At 41.7% G+C, this 13,549-nt stretch overlaps 1 protein-coding gene across 1 annotated transcript in view; it reads right to left on the reverse strand.

Moving 5' to 3' along the window:
- rab6ba (RAB6B, member RAS oncogene family a) overlaps positions 1 to 13,455 on the reverse strand; it is a 55,146-nt gene extending 41,691 nt beyond the window's left edge. The window contains exon 1 of the mRNA XM_080016571.1: positions 13,207 to 13,455. Within this exon, the coding sequence (XP_079872697.1) occupies positions 13,207 to 13,276 (70 nt within the window). The 5' untranslated portion in view covers positions 13,277 to 13,455. The remainder of the gene's footprint in view (positions 1 to 13,206) is intronic.
- Positions 13,456 to 13,549: the final 94 nt, after the last annotated feature.

Here is a 13,549-nt window from a genome sequence, read left to right on the forward strand (position 1 = left end):
ATTGAATAAAACTTACCACAAAATTGCATCTAAAGTATCTAATAGAAGATGCTATATTGCCAACATTTACTTCTAATACTGTTGGAACCTATGGCCAACGTTCTAGCTTCTTTTTTTTACCTATATGCAACCTTTCCATGTTGCCAGGTCCACTTCAGAGTTCTAGTTAGAAGCTTTAAGCCTTTTAACCCGAACATAACCCTTTTATATCTAGTAATTTACCAAAGCCCATGACACTAAAACGTCTGCTTAGATTTGTTCTAGCCTTCTCTCATGAGTGTAACTGGGCACTTGGGAAAATAATTCAGGAATGTACCCGGGGTGATGCAAACTCAGCCACACACAATATGAGAAGCTAAAAACTCCAGAGTCACCGCCATAACATTTAGACTGAAAATGGATTATCCAATAAATTCTAATTAAATAAGTGTTGGGGCAGGCAAACTATTGGCATAGAATGAGGTTCACATAGGTCACTGCTTCCCTTTCTACAGGATTTAATTAACAAATTAAAGAAGCCCTTTACTATACTTTTGTTCAGGTCCAGTAATCTATTTTTTTCTGCTGATTGATTGCACAAATATTAGTTTAGATAAATGGATGGCCATATGGGGTGGGGAATGTTTTTGCACAATATGTTATTCATTCTAAATAGCTTTCAAATCACTAAATAATGTGTGTATGTTTTTGTTTTCTAATATTAAACTATGATAAACATATAATAATAATAATAATAATAATAATAATAATAATAATAATAATAATAATATAGTAGTAACAATATTAATAGTAATATAAAATAGTAATATCAATATTCACCGGATTTATATATGAATAACACTTATTCATGCACAAATGTTTCATTTGTAAAAAAAAAAATTGCTTTGGCTTAAATGAGAAATTATTAGTGATGGCTTCAACCCATGTCATGGAATCTGCCAAATCATTCTAGAATTTAATTGGTGTCAGAGGTCTGTCAATATCTGCAGATAGCCAGCCTGGTGCCCGTGCAAATCAATCCCAGATATTCATATGTTGCACTAAAGATGTAATTAGCATCATTTTCACTTCCAAATTTAAACAGAGTAGGCAAAAAAAACAACTACATAATTTAAACGTCACATCCACAAATAGAACCTTCCACGTGCCAGTATAAGTACTTCGACACCTAAGTAACTTTAAATGCAACCAAACTCCCATGGTTTGGAAAGATAGTTATGCTGTGTGGTTCTAATTTGAGCCAATCAAGTACAACTACTGTGATAACCTGGGTTCAAAATGTGGATGGTGCTGTTCTTGAAGTTTCATGGCAGAATCAGTGGAAATAAATAGTTTTTGCTGTATTATATCAACAACTGGACCAGGGTAAATCACTGTCTCTACCACTTCAATCCAATCCAAATTAATGTTTTTGATACATTTTCAGGTGCACATCGAAGTCCATATGTAGAAATTGTATTAAAAAAGTATTACATTTTCATGTGATCGAACCATAAACAAAGTCATCTCTTGGGATAGTATATACAGTATGTATTTTCTGAGTTGGTAGGTTTGGGGTATTAAGTCAGAATCCAATGCAAAGTGCTAAGCTGTGAAGTAAGGAGAACGGGTTCAGTAGTTGGTGATTCCTCGTAGTCCCTCCCAGACTGAGGGAGATTGCTTCGCAGGCGTCTTTTAATGCTGTCATTTGGTCTTCTCAATGGCTTTTCGAAATGTGGCTCTTTGCCAACACAGAACTCTCCTTGTCTACACTTCTCAATACTTGCTCCTTTAATACAGGGGTGAATATGTTGTATTAAGAATATAAACAGCAAAACACACTATTGTCTGATAAAAATTGCACTTGGTGGGGCCAGACGTACTTCTGTCTCGGTTAACTTGTCGACTTTGAAGAGGAGGTTGGGCCGTACGTTTGCTTGCATGTACAAGACCACAGCCGGCGGAATACAGGCTCCAGCAGCCCCTTGATGAGGGCTCACCTGGCTTTGTGGAGAAAGAGTAAATACTCATGGAGACCTGCTGAACTCTGTGGAGTGGCTCGGCTCACGCTGGCTAAATGACAGCCTTCACCCACAGCAGGGACTTTATTCACAGATCCGCTCAGCTGTCCGGGCAACTGGGATTCCGTTTAAATGGGATGCAGGCTGGCTCTCTGTTCCTCTTTCTCAGTCTCTCTCTCTCTCTGTCTGTCTTCTCATATGAACTTAATGGTTTCTCTCCACTTCTCTTCTGTGTGTCCGTGTGCCATAACCAGACATTTATTATGAAGCTATAGCCGCCTTTTTGAATATTGAATCCTCAGTCTGAAACCCTTCAGTCGACTGAGATTCAAGTTTTTTTTGTCAGTCGGTGTGCATTATAATAACTGGATAAAACAGATAGAAGCTTGTGTGTGTGTGTGTTTGTGTGTGTGTGTGTGTGTGTGTGTGTGAATCGTTTGCGTCCAAACACAGATATGAACACAGCTCTCTGTTCACCCCCAACGCCGCGCCCCGTTCCTCCAAGTAAAACAACTAAAAACATTGTGGGGATGGGGCACGGAGGCACGAGAAGGGATGATTTAACGGTACTACTACTATTACCAATACTGCTTATTGATCCGGTACTTTGGCGGTACTCTTATTGCTTTTTTTTTTGCTTTTTTTATAAGAGAAAAACTAATACAAATGAAGAGCAGAATTAACTGCTTTATTTTCTGCTCATTACGCATGGAGAGGGGGTGATCAGGGGGCAATCTGTGCTGGCCGTGCCGGTGTCACTCCTTCAGAGCAGGGTCTCACGTGCGTGTGTGAGAGGCAGGCAGAGGAAGCCGGGCCCGTCCCCCTCGTGCATATCTCCATATCTCCGGTGATGGATAATGGCGAAAAATGCTTCTTAGACTAATATCTTAATATTATTGCAAGTTAGAAACGGGTTTGTGGCGTGGGGATGGTGTGGTTTGAGCAGCCACACCTGACCTGGATCTAGGTAATTGGGGACCCAGGATCAGAGTGGCTGCATACCTGTTGCTCGTTGGTTGGTCTAATGGGTAGCAGGTAAAACCCCCATCACCACACACAATCAGGAGAGGGGGCTTGATAAGCCCCGGAGCAGATGGACACAGGTCATGACAGGGATCCTCTCTCCTGAGTGAGTGTGGGGATGGGGGTTTTACCTGCTGCCCATGAGACCAACCAACGAGCAACAGGTATGCAGCCACCCTGATCCTGGGTCCCCATTTTCCTAGATCCAGGTCAGGTGTGGCTTCTCAAACCACAACATCCTCACACCACAGGGTTATATAGCCTAGATAAATAGAAAATCGATTTTCTTAATTTCTCCAATACAGTTAACGTAACCCAAACCTAGGCTCGAGCAATTGCTCGTGCCCCCCGACCCCCCGCTGAATAGTCTAATATTCCCACTGAACAGCTGAATCCAATTCGACTGACAAAATTCAGATTCTGGTACAACCATACAATTGCAAAATAAAAAAAATTGCCACCACATTTAAACAAATGCCGGATGAGATTGTTGCTTAATTCTTGCTCATTTCCCTCAGCCATTTATCATGAAGAAGCATCTTTGGCCCTTGCTCTTTGTAAAGGCTCTTGCCACATATTGTTGTCAAAATCTTCATATTATAATACAAGAGAAACAAGCCAGATTATCCACAGAAATGAGCAGGTGGACAGGAGACTGATTTGCAATCTTGTTTTCCTTTTGGCCATAAGTATATAAGTGTTGTTCTTTCCCATGGGCCTCTGGGAACACACCAACTCAGCTGTGCAGCATTAAGTATAGAGCCCCGTCACTTAGTATTCCTCTCTTATACACCAGTTCCTACAAAGCTAAAGCTTGAATTCACCCTCTGAAGTCAGAGAACTAGTTTTATTATTAAGAAACCAGTACTCAACAAAATTGACCAGACTGGCATATTCTTCCTCTTTTTTTTTTTTAATTGGTAAAGCTATTCCAACCTTGGGAAAATATTCTGAGTACTACAACCGTATAAAAGTAAGTCTTTGTGGCTTTGAGTTACTGCGGATAAGTTACTCCATCGGTTATTCACACCGTAGCCATCTCGTAACAAGGCTCATCACATCGTATGCAAGCTACTACCACTAACTATATATACTAATTTATCTTATTAGGATACTGTACATCCCTTGAAATGCATCATCTCATTAAGTTATCGAACATGTTTACCAACTAGAGATGCATCGAGGGTAATAATCTTGGCCGATTCCAATTTTCTGACCTGCCCATTCCGATTTCGGCCAATGCCGGTATATCTGCTGTACATCAATGACAAATAAATCATGCGATCTGATCATGCTCACATGATAAGACAGCTGCACATACTGGCTACCACTGCACTGAGATTGATGATTTGGACACTGTGTGTTTATTATTGTTCGTTATTCACTATGGAACAATAACAGAGCATGGAACGGTTACTGAGTTCCAATAAAATAAAATAAAACATGGAACGGTCACTGCGTTCCAATAAAAAAAGAATATGGGACCGTCACCAAATTTCAACATAATGCAACCAGTAAAACTCACTGAGTTTTAGTAGGTCACAACATATAACTGAGCCAACTGTCCAGTTCAAACTTCAAACAAAAAACATGCATTAAGCATGGTGAGGGAGGGAGGACTTCCAACTAACACCTGAATCAAATGGAACGACTTGTTTTACTGAGTGACTGATAAATAATAGATCTAATCTTCTTTGTTTACCTTGAAGTACCTCCAAACAGCCGACATTTTCTTCCTTTCGCTCTCTCTTTGAGTGTCAATTACTTAACTACGTTACATTACTTTGGTATTGGGTTTGAGTATCAGGGCATTTTTACGAGTACGCGTATATGAGCAGTGGATCGAGCGTGTAAATTTGACTGGCACAGGCTCGGAAAATATATCTGACACTGATCGGCCGGTCACCGGCCATGGCCGATCAAGCTGAAAACCGGCCGATTCCTCTCACCGGAGGATGGGTGCATCTCACATTTTATATGTTAATGTTACGGTCACATTTTAGTACTTGATTATTATTTCCCATTTTACCTCAAAATGCAGTGTTACGCCTCATGGATAATAAAGTACCGCTGCACTGCGTATCAGTGGATATGTGAGGAAGGGGAAGGATACAGAACTACAGGTTGTAGCATCTAGTCCAATCCGCGGAATGTAATTTAAATACCCAATAAATGTACAGTTTTGTATTGATTGATTCTTTCTATTAATTAAATGACAATTATATATATATATATATATATATATATATATATATATATATATATATATATAGTGGTGTGCGGATGGGGGGGGTTTGAGCAGCCACACCTGATGCTCGTTGGTTGGGCTAACAAGCAACAGGTTAAAACCCCCATCCTCACCCACACTCAGGATAGGAGCCCTGTCGTGACATGTTCCATCTGCTCCTGGCTAATTCCACCTCGCCTCCTCTCTACAATAAACTGATGTCTACAATGCATTTTCATCTGTGTCTCTGTGCCAGAGAGGCCTGGAAACGCCACTTGGGTGGTGTGTGGTAGACGGAACTGCTACGAATTTTTCTTTTTTTGCGTTGTTTCAGCTGGCATTTCGCACCTGGGTATTTTGACCAAGAATTCCGTGGTTGGAACACAAAATGCATGCAGGTTGGCAGGTGTAATAACACACTACATGTCTGAGCATATACCGTAGGATTGGCAAAAACACCATTATGCATTTGAGGGGTTGTCATAGTAAAACAGCCACCCGTACATTTGTTATTCAAATACAGAGTGTCATGTAGAGACTCAAGGACTCAATGTACAGAGGGGCTGGGATGGCTAGTTGGAGGGACCGATGCCGGATGCCATATGATCAATTACGCCCCATTAATAGGCAGCTGAGTCGATCAATAGCAGATCAAAGCTGTCAGGGAGCTGTTTCCCCCAATCCATCAGGAAAGAAGAGCACTCGCAGGGAAGGGCAATGAGATGTGAAATAAAACAGACTCACAGTTATCTTCAGATGCAGCTAGATTACTCAATATTAAAGCAGCAGAATTAACGGGCCCTGGCTTTAACTGGCTTGGGAGGAACATTGGCACCATATCTCCAATCCCTCCAACGGAGTAAATCCTACAAGGTGAGGAGTTCATATTTATGGTGACTTCAGACCTCTCATCATGCCACACACCCCAAATCAGTTCCAGGCGTTTGAAAATGGATCAGGGATGAACCAAAACCACCTTTCCACGGTCTGTGCTAAATCTGAGTCTAGATCGAATCCAATGCTTTTACTGAACAGTACAGCGAGGAAGACTATTCATTTGAGATCACATTTGGCCCAGGCTGACTCAATAGCATTACGCATTCCCCGTAGATTTTCCGACCACACGTTCATGTTACAACCTCATGATCCACCATATCCTCAAAGTGGTCTAATGGGTTGAAATCTGACGGCTGTCCAACTCGTGGTCCAGTAAATCTAGTTAATTGAAGATGATGTGAGCTTTGTGACGTGGAGCATTATCCTGATGGATGTATGTACAGTATGCATTTGAAAAAAGGGTAGACTGTGGCCATAAAGGGATGCACATTGCAACAGTGCATTTCTAGATGCTGTGCAATTCAAATGACACACAACTGATAGAGATGTTTTTGTACCAAGAAAATGTTACCTATACCATAGCACCACTACAACCAGCCTTACCATGCATTAATCCATACACCACATTCTGACCCGACCATCTGCATGTCAAAAGAGAAAATGGAGATTCATCAGATCAGGTTATGTTATTCCAATCTCCATTTTGGTGATCACTTTCCGACTGAAGCCTTATCTTTATTCTTAGGAGTAAGGAGTGGAGCCCAGCGTGGTCTTCTCCTGCTGTAGTAGGTGTCGACCGATATGGTTTTTTCAGGGCCAGTGCCGATAACGATTATTAGTAATCAAGGAGTCTGATACCTGATATTTGTGGCTGATATACATTTGCATTCAAAATTTACAGCAACACAAACTCCAACACAAAACTTCCTTTACAAACCTTTAAACATATGTTGAATTTAATAGTAGAAAACAGAACATTTCAACTTTAAATGTTGAAAAATAAAATGCAGTGGGCTCCTAGCTCCATTTCTTGCAAACCGAACTGAAATTTGAAAAATAAAAAAATAATAAACAAAATAGATCCCCAAAACAGGTACATTTTACCGTTTAAAAACAGTGTTTGTCAGTTTTTTTGTCAGGTGATCTGATCATACTCAGGTGATAGGACAGCTGCACATACAGCCCCTCCACTAGCTGCAGCTGTATCCACAGCGCATTCATTTCATAAAGTAGCAGCAACACAGCACAACGTACCTTAAAGAGTAGCCACGTGGTACCCTGTGGAATTATTTTAAGACACCGAGCTCGTTTTCTTGTCAGAGCAGCAGCAGCAGCATCAGAGCCAGAGGAGCGCATTTTGAAATTGTATTTATTTTGTAAGCAATCATATCAGACAAAATGGAGGAGGATTAGAAAAATGATGAATATCGGATCCAATTATTGGCCTGGCCGATAATCGGTCGACCCCTACGCTGTCACCAATCTGCCTCAAAGATCAATGTGTTGTGTGTAGGGATGGGCATGATTAGTCGACTAATCGATTAGTCGACTCGGGCAGTGACGTCGACTTCTGAGAAACTTTTCATGGGTGTGGCAAGAGAAACTCCACCCGGACTCTAATAAGTGTAGCACACAGAAGATCCTGCTTGGAGGAGAGAACGATGGTGGCAAGACAGTGTTAAGTGGCGTTCTTTTACACAATTTGAGAAAAAAGTAGAGTGCTCGTTGTGTGGGAATAAGCTGTCTTACCACGGTTCTACTAGTGTGATGAGGAGTCATTTGCAATTTTCACCAATTTCATTTTGTCATCTCTGTTAAGAGTTGTATTTGTTTGGTCACTGTAGCACTTTGCCTATTTGGAAAAATAAAACAATAATTTTAAATAGCACCTGTAGTTACATTATTTATGTACTGGTAACTGTTTTTATGTGCCGTTCATGGTCTATGTTGGGGGTTGGGTGATGACGTCGCGACTAGTCGTCTGATCAACTGAAATTCTTGTTAGTCTTGTTAGTAAAGCAATGAAAATGTCCATCCCTAGTTGTGTGTTCAGGGACCCATGCACATTCTGGACACCACTCTTGGAAACAGCTGTTGTTGGAGCATTTGTGGCCTTTCTGTTAACCTGAATGCGCCTGGCCATTCACCTCTGGCTTCTCTCAGTAACAAGGTGTGATCGCCCACAGAGCTGCCGCCCACTGGATGGTTTCTGGTTCCCTATAAACAGCAGAGACTAGACTGTGTGTGAAAGCTGCTTCTGAGATGCATTGACCACCACGTTTGCCAACAACGACCAAGATCACACATCTTGCCGAACAAAATAAGCAGATACTGACAATGATGTTGCTGTGATGATGGGAGTCAGCATGTCTCACACGGACTGAAAAACAAAGACACAGTTAAAATGGACCGTTAAAAACGAAAACATCATAACTTCTTCATACGATTATTGACACAGTATTAATGTGATTTAGCCTGGCACGTCTATACTAACTTTGGGCAAAAGCAGCCGATATATATATATATGTGGCCCAAAAACAACTGAACAAGGGGTATTTTCATTCCATGATACATAACTGAAAAGCACAGCTTTCTCCAGTCCTGTACTTTAAAACCTACTGTATGACATTACACCTGCCTCTGGTGGACTGGGGAGCATCCCGGTGGTTTGTCACCGGTCAAAGAAGGAACTGTTTCTGTTCTTTATCCTTTGACATCCCTAGCACTGTCACTCAGCCTGGACTGTCCTGGATGGACTGGACCAAATGCTATCATCCTGATCTGCTCCTGTCTCAAGAGGAAGTGAAACACCTCTGAAGTGTGTTCTTAGCTTTCTCAGGGCGATCACCTTGTCTAGTCTCTGTTACTCGGAATCCTAACGTGACACAGATTTTCTGTTTCCTATTTGCTATGAGAGCTGTTGCCAGGAGACACACTGAGTGATGCATTGAACTACCAACTGAAACCTGCTTTGTACTACATGGGTACGGTGATTCAGCAGTATTTTGAAGCATGGGCTACGTTGTGCTTCTGCAGTGGCTGTGCACAATGAGAAACGGAAGGGGGCATTTACATTCAGTGGGCAGGATTTTGTCGTGGCAGACATGTCGATGCATCTACAAAATGTATTCCCATCTTTTTATCTAAGGTGAAATCAAGCATGAAGTCGGGGGGATTAGCTACAAACAATTGGCGTGCATAAAAGACCACGCTAAAGCTTCACCCTACGCCGAGGACACGAAGGAGAAAATGCAAACCGTTAGTGACCTGACCACTCTAATCAATGTTGATTGCTTTGCGTCCTGAAGTTATCAAAACATGGTTTATGATTACACTTGCACACAGACATGGAAGCAGCCACGTCGAGCTCTGAGCTTTGTCTCTAAGATCTTTCACAGCACTCGCATGTACGGGCAAAGTAGAGAATGGACAGAGACGCATCCGGACGAGACTTGATGGCGGCTCATTTAACAGGAAAAGTTTCATTTTAATGCAAGCATGGCACAGAAGTTGCATTTCCAGGAATGCCTTTGTCTAAAATGCATTGAAGTAAATAGAGGCTAATTACAGACATAAACCATCTGCTAAGTAGATTATCTGCCTCCACAATTCCTATTATAACCAATGAGGAGTCTGCAGCCAACAAAGGAATCCTTCAGCAAAACAAATTGTGAGCGAGTGCTTTTTTGTTTTTTTTTCCTACAGCATCACAGCTCACGCCCCTGATTCTGACATACTTGAGTCAAGCCGTGTGCATTAATAAATGATAGCAACAGACCTGATGGCATTCACGCCTGCCTGGGCACCGGCTGCAATTACGGCTGACATGTCAGCGAGCTGCGGTTTCATCAGAGAGGACCCAATCAAATACTGGAGACTGGAGCTGCCACCGTCTAGATGAGGACAGGATGAAAAATAAAGTCCCCCCGGTAATGGGCTGTACTCTGCGCGATAACATACTCTCTGCTGTGGACTTATCTCCCCCAGACGGCCCGGGACCCCCTCGTCCAGCTTTTATTATCCAACGCGGTCTCCAGTGGCTAACTAGCTCAGCACCTCACCATTTCACCTGAGCACCACCAAAGATGGTGCGAGCAGTCGAATCAGAGCATCTTGGCCCTGTATAACTGCTATTACACTCATTGCTGTGTAATTTTGGAATTGGCTAAGTCTACAGGAAATGTTGGCATGACAAGTTCGTCTGAATCATTGCAGAAGTATGACAAATACATAATCATTTTCAAAGTGTCAAGATATTTAGCCTTAGTTAAATACATCAAATAACGCACAGCTTTCACTGTCACAGCCCAAATGATAAGTTTTATGCTTCAATGCAGACTGGTTGAGATGTTTTTTCTGCCAAATCCCCCTAAAAACTGCTAGGGGTGCACCGATTGTGAAATTCTGGACCAATACACCAATGACCAATGTTTAAAATAACAATTTGGTCGATAGCCAATGCCGATACCATTGTTGCTGCAGAGAGCCATGTCTGCGTCTTCCAATCGATCGCGGATGGCGTCTTTCTCTCGGATGGATAAAAAAAAAAAAAAATGCTGAAATGGGTCGTCGTATATACTTCGGCAGCCGTAAATATACCTGGGTGGCCTGTCCAAATAAAGTCTATGCGTGGAAAATACTGGATAAACATCGGCCACTGCAATCGGTGAATGTCATCTTATTTGCAGATAGGCCGATGGCAGTCAACAGGTCGAATATCGGCTGATACCAATGTACAGCCGATAAATTGGTGCATCCCTAAAAAAAATGCATATATTTGTTGAACACAACAAATAAACTACATATCAAAAGCAGCTAAATGCAACCTACTGATCATCGACTATTCTAGAGACTAAATAACTTTGAAAATCCTACACCTACATTTCCTGAGATGCCCCTAATGAGACCTGGTTGATTGACCAGAAAGTGGGAGGTGCAGCTAAATATGCACATGACTAAAAACACTTGGGACACTTGGAAGTTTATTTCCAGTGATATTTGAAACACAAAAATCCTGACTTTCTGTATTTTTGTTATTGCAAAACAACTTGATAGGTGTAATTTAAGCAACAAGGCCAACACCTGTGCCTTCACACAGACCTTCATACGAGTCATGGATGTGGTCACCGGCTCCTTATTCTGGCTCTCAGCACTATCGGCACAGTGTGGTTCAAGGCGTGGAAGTGACCCATTGCATCAGATCAGAACCTCACTTATGTATGTCAGGTTTGATTGTCTTTCATTTTGAACGCCTCCAAGCTATATTATATACATGTACCATGGGACATTCTCAATAAACAGTACAGTACAGTTTGGTGGATGGTCAGTGTCCAATGTCTGTGGCTTGGCATTTCTAATAATGTACTAAGAAATATAAAAGATGTTCAGCCACGTTGCTCATGTTGATAGAGTAATTGATACAATCAGTGATGTGCCGTACCCAATATAGACACGGATATCACTGACATACCAGGCTAAAATAGGGCATCGGCATTTAGGGATAGAAATACAGGTACAATACAATAAGATACCAGGGTAACATCAAACACATTAGATACTGAAGAAAATGTACTTATTTTTCTGCTTCGTGGACAAATAGAAGCACGTTAGGGGTCTGTCATAGAGAACATTTGATCAAATGTCAAATATTCTATTGATCCCAATAAAGTTATCTGTATAAAAGTTTGGGACTCTGAATTAGTATAAACAGTCAAAATGTGGTATCGGTATAACCCTAGTTATGATATCTGGACACTAGCTCCTTATGTTGTAATGATGCATTCAAAACCCTGGGAAGTGTAGCAGCAACATCGGTGTCATATAGCTGTTGTACTGCAGTATAGTATTGAACTGGAATATCCATTACTGTTAAAAAATGTAAACTAAATATGGTATATGAGCAATAAGAAACACCAAGGACCGGATGTCACTATTGACTAATGGTTCATTAAATTGCCTAGTCTTCTTACCGGAATGCTGTACAGTATAGGACAATAAATAGACCTTTATTATTACTAAAGACAAGACTACACTTAACACACAGTATATACCATTTTCTCTCTCATCCAGCATTATCGTGACAATGAAAACTTAAGAAATTATGCCACATTCAAGCCCAAGGGGAGGAAAAAAAAAACATTGTGATTGACTGACTGTGGGTGGGGGCGAGAAAAGCTTGGGCTGGAGGCATGAATCATAGATGAGTTGGTGTTGGACGTCACACAAAACAGTCACATAACACATTCAATTTGGATCTTTTTTGGGATCGTCATCATCTTTTTTTTTTTCCTTCTTTTTTTTTTGATGGAATTAAAAGGCAGGCTGGAATTAAATCAGCCAATGCCGGTGAAACAATAGCAGTGCAGAGGGTGCAGCCACACAAGTTCTCTCCTCGCCACTGACAACCTGGGTGTGTCTCAGCACGCACACATATTCCAACTTATTGCCTAACACAATGAGATCATCAATATCGAGAATCAGGCTCCCATCGCGCACACTTCATCGTCATATCGACATGAAATGACCAGATCATCACATTTGATCATGCATTTTAATGCCATAGGGAATTGGTGCTTATGCAAAATAAACCCCGAAGCATCCCCATTCAATATTGCATTACTTGTGCAATATTGAATTTCAAAGCAAAACATGTTTATCGGAAAGTGTAGGCTGCCAGTCGATCGTGGTCGAATATTGGATTATATACATACAATCATATATTTGTTTTGTTCTTAGATGAAGACTATTATTTCAATATATCATTTTTTTTTCCGGTTCAATTACATATATATTTTGCACATAGAGATTGTTTAAAAAATATTGCATAAATATTTTTCTAATGTAGATTAGTATTATTTGTATTTGTTTTTTCTTCCTACTATGCTTTGCACAGCCTTTTGGAGTTTGCCCCTTTTATAGCTGCGTGGGAGGAAGACTCTTGAACACACGGAGAATGCACGGAGAGAGCGAGGGGGGGGAACAACAACTTATGTTCCATGGATTCAATTGTCCGCACGCTCTGAACTTGCGGACCCGTCGCGCCGCCGCCGCCGCCGCCGCAGCAGCAGCAGCAGCAGGTGCAACGGGTTCAACTTCTCGGGAGGATTCCGCGTCACTTACCGCTCTGCTCCCCCAGAAAGACCAGTTTGAATTTCCTTAACGGGTTCCCAAAGTCACTGGTCACAGACATGTCGGAGAGCTTCTGCTTATATGACGAGAGGGCTCGGAATGAATGATATATTTTTATTTTTTTTCTTCTTCTTCTTCTTCTTCTTTCCCTCCCACCAGCTCGGCTTTGTAGCGGTGAAGGTGCTGGATCTCGCCCCGCTCAGCCGCTCCGTGACCGGAATGCTGCTGCCGCACAGGGTGGCTTCTTCTCGGGGGCTTCTGCGCATGCGCGGCCTCTCTCGCTCGCTCTCTCTCCGAGAAACTGTATGAAATGACGTCAGAGTCAACCGGGAGG

The sequence above is a fragment of the Zeus faber genome, assembly GCF_960531495.2.
Source record: "Zeus faber genome assembly, chromosome: 1".
Taxonomy (NCBI): Eukaryota; Metazoa; Chordata; class Actinopteri; order Zeiformes; family Zeidae; genus Zeus; species Zeus faber.